This window comes from Annulohypoxylon maeteangense (genome assembly GCF_022496945.1).
Source record: "Annulohypoxylon maeteangense strain CBS 123835 unplaced genomic scaffold GGS22scaffold_7, whole genome shotgun sequence".
Taxonomy (NCBI): Eukaryota; Fungi; Ascomycota; class Sordariomycetes; order Xylariales; family Hypoxylaceae; genus Annulohypoxylon; species Annulohypoxylon maeteangense.
In genome coordinates this window covers 1,128,411-1,135,768 of record NW_025953254.1, presented here as the reverse complement: position 1 = coordinate 1,135,768, position 7,358 = coordinate 1,128,411, and the positions used below count along the sequence as shown (strand labels likewise).

Sequence of the window (7,358 nt, the reverse complement as noted above, 5' to 3'; positions counted from 1 at the left end):
ATTCCCCTGACAATTCCATCTGATACGGCATTACGTATACTCTAATGAGGTTTTTGGTTGCAGGATCTCACCGGTTGAAAAGATGACCCAGCCGGATTCCTGTTGGAAAGTCGCATTTAGGTCATTCAACTTGGTACCGAAATCTGTCAAAAGTCTTGGCTCTCCGGTTCAACGTTACAGTCCATCATCTAGTTGCCTACAAAGCGTTATAGAAGACACAGATATGGGCCATATGGCCCCTCTGAAATAGTAAACGCGGCTAGAACAAACCAACGTTTCACTCTCGCATCTTGAACTTCCGTTTCGAGTTATTCTGGCAAAACAAATGCAATGTAATGCGGTCCGTAGACCGTAGACTCTCGCGCTTTCTACAACATCAATTGTGATATATCATTCCCAATAACCAGGTACATTAGACCGTGATACCCTCAAACTCCCGTTCGTCCAGCGGTCTCGTCCACCTTAGCAGCTGATAAGATTACGAACAGTAGTAATTCCATTGCCGTTCGTCTCTGCCGGCCGTTGCTATGACCGTCAGCAGCATAGTGTATGTATGCATCTATCATACGAGAGAGAATTGTTACCCGTTTCTTCCCGTACGAAATGCCTTCACCGGGCGCCCCTATCGGTTATTAATATAGGGCAAGTAATATCGTGTTATGTGGTAGGGTCATTTATTTTCTATTATTCGATGGTACCCAAATTCTCCTATTTTCTTCGCGATCTGAACAAATCCCACTTTACCCCACGATGGGTTCGTATGTACGTTCGCTCGCTCATCTTGTCATCCCAAGTCTTACGAGCTTATCTCACTGACACCTTTCATCCATGGAAAATAAGAATGTGACCGTTTTCTCCCCTCCAACACTTGTGTGTATTACCTAGTATTTTGCGGACTTTCGCTTACCAAGGCCGTGAAATAGGTCAGAACAGGTAAACGCTTACGCCTACCTCGCGCCTGATTGCCTTGATTCGAGTATATCACATTGGCACATCTTCCTTATACGGCAACCCGCCCGTCGGTTGTCTGACCTCCCTTTATTTTCCGCCTCCGAAAGCTCGAGAAGGTTGGTATGTAATAAGCCTCTAATGTGGATGTATCCGCCGTCTGTACGATGTATGAGGTACGCGTGGGCAGTTAAGAAGCGCGGCGAAGGGGTCGCGCATTAGGGCTGAGGTCATGTGTGTCCGATCATGAAACGCCTCCACGATTTGGATCGGCCATCCAATATCGATCTTGCAGATAATTATCACCTTCTCCTTCGCGCGCGTGTGCAGTACCGTCCATTACCTTGGTAACTTTGCTAATCTACTTGCTTAATACCTAGTCGCGAGTGAGAAATAAGAAAAAAACTGCCGCCCTTACATGCCGGCTTCGGATCTTACATACCGGCCCTTGCTTCTCATCATTTATGCGTGGCCGTCAGCGTGGGCGCCGATAGGAAAGAAAAAAGAAAAAAAAATATTAAGTCGCAGAATCCTTTCGCGCGTAGCGAACCACCATACATACATACATATTTTGCCCTACCCACGGCGCCTTTCGGAAAATACGGAACCAGCTCGCTGGGTAGAGGCGCGAGCGCTGATTGCGTCGGTACCAACCGACTTCAGCTAGATTGTCGGTCCCGGATATCTCCTCGGAGATGTCAAGTTACCCAACGCAGTGTTTGCTATCCCAGATTTAGGATGAAGATAAGTATATATCAGGTTTCACCCTTTACCCAAAACCATATCGTCGGAATCCTTCCCTTGTCATTCTGAAGAAAGAATGATTCCTACAGCGTACATACAGTACCTAGTACCGATATCCCAATCCCCCCCCTCGTAAGCGTAGCTAGCCCGGAACCAGTAAAGCCGCCCACCCATATTCGTTTACCATGCACGTATGTAGTTAGGTAACCTTCATCCCATCCCTTGCTAGGGTTTAGATAGGGCGCAGATGCGACATAGCTGGAAAAGGCAAAATTAAGCTGGCAGGCTGGTGGGATAGCTAGTGGGATGGTGAATCGCTGATAAACTACCTACATACATACTACATACCTAGTAGACCAAGACTGCGAATAGAGAATGGGGGAGCTGCAAGTTACATGATACATTATAGTCTATTGGATGTCAGCTGCATTTTAGAAGCCTCAAGAAAAAAAAACTACTCCGTTCACTCTTCCCTCGTTTCCTCCAACCTGGTCCTCGGCTCCATCATCGTACATGTCGAGTGCATGCAAAGCTCAGAAGCGAGGGGTCGTGATGGGGCATTCCTGTCGCAGGTCGCAGGTTGCAGGAGAAGAAGCGAACAACAACAAGAATAGGAAACCAAAACACATTTGCGGTGTGTTCTCTTATTACCTACCTTCCAGTCCAGTGCAAAGCTATTTACCAGGTTCAACCAAGCTTTTCCCTTTCTTTTCTTTCTACTCCGCTCCTTTCCACCATCTGTCATGACTTCGTAATAGGATTGTGGCATGATTTAATCGATTCCAATCCCAGGGTTCGTCGAGATTTGAGACCCGCCGAGCCCGCATTCCCAAGTGGGAGGGAAGGATGCGACGTACATGGCGAAGAAGTTCGGAGATAGGGTCGTGCTAAGCAACGACCACTCCTCTCGCGCAGCCGTTCTTTGTCCGAGCGACACCCAACCGCCTTTTTGGTCTGGGGGTGGGAAAGGAACGCACTCATACATAATAGTACATCCATACCTGGGGGAGAGAGAGAGAAAGAAAAAGAGATCTGCAAAATTGCCTTACGAAGTTACAAGCTAATTCGGAGAGCGCGGGTCTCTTCAGTCTACAAAATATGACCTATCTCTTTTTCGTGCCATTGCTTTTTTCCCTTTTTTTCCATTTCGGTGCGCGTCGCTATGCGGGCCACTCACAGTACGAGAAACTTTTCGTTTTGACCCAACGCATGGCTTTGGACGGGTGAAGGGCGGTAGTGGGCGCGCGGTATGACCTACTACAAGCTTGCGTCGCGGGTCGCAGGAACGGCCTCTGCCTCTGCTTTTTTCTTTTCTTGGTTTACGATTACGCGAGAGAAAGGGACAGAATGGGAGAATGAGAGTAGGCAGAAGCACGCAGACCGCAGACGCGAAATGCGAAATGCGAAAATGATGCATTCTGCAAATGCAAACGCAAAGGCACCGGCAACATGGAAGCGCATGACTGACTGACTGACTAACTGAACTAACTGATTGACTGACTAAACGAACCAAAGTAATAATGCTCTTCCGGCAGGCAAGGGGAAGGTTTGCAGAGTAACAGAGGTTTGCTATTGCGTTGCGTTACGTACAGGAAGCTGTCGGTAGTAGTCCTGAAATCTTCAGTACCTAGTTGCGTAGTTGCGACAGCCTTGCCCAATCTCGCGTCAGTTTCCAAAGCGGCAATGAAGATCGTCCCAAAGATCTAGCTTAGAAAGCCTACCTGCTATGCAGACTATGCAAGCCCAAAAGCCCCTGAACCTTTCTGCTTTTAAGTGGTACTTTGGGCGGTGGCTTAGCTGCTTACCTGGTATTAGTTACTGGCTGAACGCATTGGCATCCTACGGAGTAGACTCCAGGTATGTATGTACGGTAAGTATTGTACATTCGGGATCTGGGGATAGGAAAGCAGACTCCGGCAGGATGTCCAGAAAGCCATCACATTAGCGATTAGCCTCAAGTTATCAAAAATATGGAGGCCCTGATTATCAGATTTAATCCGCGCCTAAACTTTCCCTTCGCGGGCGAAGCGATCGGGTTCGGCACTCCAGCTCCTATCACATCAATTTTCTGTTCCAATCCCAGGTTCCAGTTTGCCTGAACGTCTGCGCCTCGGGTCGGCTGTTGCAACTCTGTCGCTCTCAGCTTACACACCTACATAATACGCCCGTGTTAAGATTACGACTCTGCAACCAGCATCATCAACAAACAAACAAATCCCAGGTCCACCACCATCGCCTCGCGAATCGAACCCCCAAACCCAAACCCAAACCCATCACTCACCCCCTTAGCTCCCCATCCTCTCCCACTTCCACACCCTCAGTAAAAACCAAATCGCCATTCCGCCCCAGGATCTCGCGCCCCGCCTCCTCGACCAGGATCCCGAGCGCCAGGAGCGCGGTTTCGTCCAAGCTCTGCTCGTCGATATTTTGGGCGGCAAATTCGCCTCGCGAGCCCCCCTGGGGCGAGGCGAGCGCGGCGTAGAAGTGACTCGCGTAGCTGTGGAGCGCCTTCAGCATATCGCTGTCCGGTAGCACGTCTCTGCCGCCGTCGCGCAGCGCCGAGTGCGCGTGGTAGATGTCCTTTTCGGCGAAGCGGACGGGCGCGCCGATGCGCCGGAAGAGCACCTCTTCTGGTGCGAGCGTCGAGTCCCGGATGTGGTCGCGTGGGGTTCGGATGTGGTGCGTTTGCGTTGAGGTTCCGGGGCCGTTGTCTAAGGGGAGGTTGCTGGTTACCCGGGCTATTGGGTGAGTTGATTAGTATTTTACTAAGCAGGTTGTTGGTGTGGTGGTGGGAATGGCGGACCTGCTACGGCGTCGTAGACGTTGGCGTCTCGCTTTCTACGCTTTCGTCTCCCGCCGTCTAGAAGATCGCCTTCGGTTCCGGTCGAGGTAGCGTTATCTGTCTCTTCTACGGGGTATGTGAAGCGTTTTTCTTTGATATTTTGAGATGTCATGGTTAGATTCCTAGGTAGGTATAGACTGTGTGCTTTGTTTGATGATGTTTGAATTCTTCTCAGCCTTTAGACAATGCGGATCCAAACATCGCATTCTCATCAATTTTCATCTTTCGCTCACTCGAACGTCGACTATATTGAGGTACCGGGTTTCTGATGTTCACTGACTTATAAAAGAAGCCGTGTGCATCTAGATATTCATATAGATATTTTGTTTACTGTTGGCAGTTGTTTATGATTATGAAGTTAAAAATGTCAAATTCAAAGATGCGCCGATGAATATTGAATGAATGAGGATGTATTTCGTACCTCGGGATTTAAGTTTTGGTGGGGTCTCCATAGTGCGACGTACCTGGAGAACTACGTAATACTTCCGTCAAATCTCCCCACCAGATTCGGAACTTTGGAACTTGGAACCTGAGCATTCGAATGCGGCTCTTGAACTCAATACAACGACATTCTCTCCTTCTCAACATTTTACAGCATACTGTCTTCTCATTTCATTATCACTCATTCATCACTGCTTCTATTAAAGCAGAATAGGCCAGACCCGGCCTTTCATTCTGATGAATGAATCAATTGCTGTTTGAGCGATCTTGTGGCAATATTGGCCCTAATGTCTTCGCCAGGCTACAGACTACGAAGTTATTGAACTCGTTCCGCCCTGCGCCTGAGTTCCGCTTTGATGGCGGCGAGAAGGGTATTGCCATACGAGATGATGGGAAAGGCGCAATAGCTCCAGACCCCGATTCTACTACGTGGGCCCATCAGACCGGTGTAAATGCTCTAGCCCTTGAGCGCTTCGACGGTAGAATGTAAGCAAGCATCAGACGACATATATCGCAAAACATCTAGTGAAATATTTCCAATATTCTTTTAGGTGTGATATAGTCTATCTAAGCTAACAGCTTCAGCCTCGTATCGGGTGGATTGGATGCCTCGATAAAGCTGTGGGACCTAGAGCAGTGTGACAATCCATCCAAGGCGCATACCTACACTCCCGCCGCCAAAATCCCACGTTCTAACCAAGCCCACAAGTTTGGAATTACGCACCTCTCCTTCTACCCTTTCGACTCGGCCGCCTTTCTGTCAACATCGTATGATCAGACCTTAAAAGTTTGGTCGACCGAAACAGCTAGCTTGTCAGCCTCATTTAATCTTGGCTATAAAGCGTACACCCACGCAATATCCCCTATCGCCTCACACTTATTAGTTGCATGTGGGACGCAGCACCCTGCTGTGCGTTTAGTGGATCTGCGTACTGGTTCTAATGTCCAGTCGCTAGCTGGTAATTCAGGTGCTATACTGGCCACGTCATGGTCTCCGCGACACGAACATGTCCTCGCTACGGGTAGTGTAAACGGGGTTGTCAAGATCTGGGATATCCGACAAGCTGGTGGGGTTATTGGTATGTTAGATCAGGAAGACAGTCTAGGCCTTTACTATAATGGCCTTCTAGACGCCAATGGAAAAGTTAGAGTTCGAGCCTCGGCGAAGGCCCATGCGGCCCCTGTGAATGGACTGGCCTGGACAGACGACGGGGGATACATTATTTCAGCAGGTCACGACCGACGCATTCGTGTTTGGGATGCTGCGACGGGTAGGAATACTCTTGCAAGCTTCGGTCCTAGTATCAGGAATAGCCAACTTGCAGGTGTCACTATGTTCACATCGCCAGTCGGCCTGACCCATCCTGGTAAAGAGCTACTCTTTTGGCCTAACGAGACGGAGATACTCGTTTTGGACTTGCATGATGGCCACGTGGTCTCGAAGCTGAGAGGGACCGGTCCTGCCATGGCTGGCGTCCGATCCACGGGTGGCACTCAGCGGACTGTTAAGAATCGAATTTCTAGCATAGTGTGGAGGGGAGCGGGGGGTGGAGGTGGCTCAAGCGGTGTTGTGATGGGAGGCAGTAACATGGCAGGTGCTATCTACACAGCGCACCTCGACGGCCAAATCAGGGCATGGACGCCCCGTCTCGAGGGAGATGACGAAGAAGATGAGGATGATTCCTTAGATGCTGTTAGTGAGGGTAAGGCTAAGAAGCGGAAAGCACTTGATGACATCTTCAAGGGTCTAGTGGGGAAGAAGATCACCTTTACCTAAGACCAATACTAAACGAGAGAAAGACGAAGGATCACGGCATAATATACGTATATTCCTGGTACTCGGCAATTTTCTGCGATAATACCCAAGGAACACATAAAGTTGGGCAATGGGCTAGATGGCTAATTCGCTTAGAGTTCGAGGTACGTCCCTTGTGGCCTCATGAATGGCAACCTGGCTTGTAGGGGGAATGGGTCTTCGCCCCCCTAAGGACTTATATCGGCTTCATTGTCGGCTTTTGTCGACGGTTTATATCTAAGACCCAATACGAACTCACCGCTGCTCCTGCAGATCTCCAGTCCTCTAACTCCTCTCATTGCCGTCGGCACGCTCACGAGTTCCAATCCCCACATAGATAGCGGGACTGAAGCCAGTTCACTCTGCGTCCTGTGTGCACGCCTACACCACAAGATGACCTGCGAAGAGGGTTGGGTAGCTGGGATTCGGGATCGTCTTGGTAGAGAACGCCGTATCGCTAATCTACCCGTGGAATGTAGAATATCCTACAAGAGAGTTGGCCCGTGTGAGAGACGGTGATGCAAGTATGACCGCGGCGTAGGTATATGCGTCCGATCTAGGGAGTACTTCACAGTTGATTCCTTGTTG

General features: G+C 49.4%; 3 protein-coding genes across 3 annotated transcripts; 2 read left to right on the top strand and 1 right to left on the bottom strand.

The window, feature by feature from the left end:
* The first annotated feature begins 681 nt into the window (after nt 1-681).
* Nucleotides 682-2,133, top strand: GGS22DRAFT_161990 (uncharacterized protein). Its single transcript, XM_047961159.1, has one exon. It carries the CDS (start codon nt 1,367-1,369, stop codon nt 1,613-1,615), a length of 249 nt encoding a protein of 82 aa, XP_047819615.1. The 5' UTR covers nt 682-1,366; the 3' UTR covers nt 1,616-2,133.
* A 1,397-nt stretch (nt 2,134-3,530) lies between these two features.
* On the bottom strand, nt 3,531-4,933 carry GGS22DRAFT_161986 (uncharacterized protein). The gene is made up of 2 exons (XM_047961158.1): nt 4,496-4,933; nt 3,531-4,430 (listed from the first exon to the last, which is right to left on the bottom strand). Exons 1-2 carry the CDS (start codon nt 4,644-4,646, stop codon nt 3,970-3,972), a joined length of 612 nt encoding a protein of 203 aa, XP_047819614.1. The 5' UTR covers nt 4,647-4,933; the 3' UTR covers nt 3,531-3,969.
* A 283-nt stretch (nt 4,934-5,216) lies between these two features.
* On the top strand, nt 5,217-6,752 carry GGS22DRAFT_188067 (WD40 repeat-like protein; the record flags this gene model as incomplete). Its single annotated transcript, XM_047964678.1, has 2 exons — nt 5,217-5,461; nt 5,561-6,752. 2 exons carry the CDS (start codon nt 5,217-5,219, stop codon nt 6,750-6,752), a joined length of 1,437 nt encoding a protein of 478 aa, XP_047819613.1.
* Nucleotides 6,753-7,358: the final 606 nt, after the last annotated feature.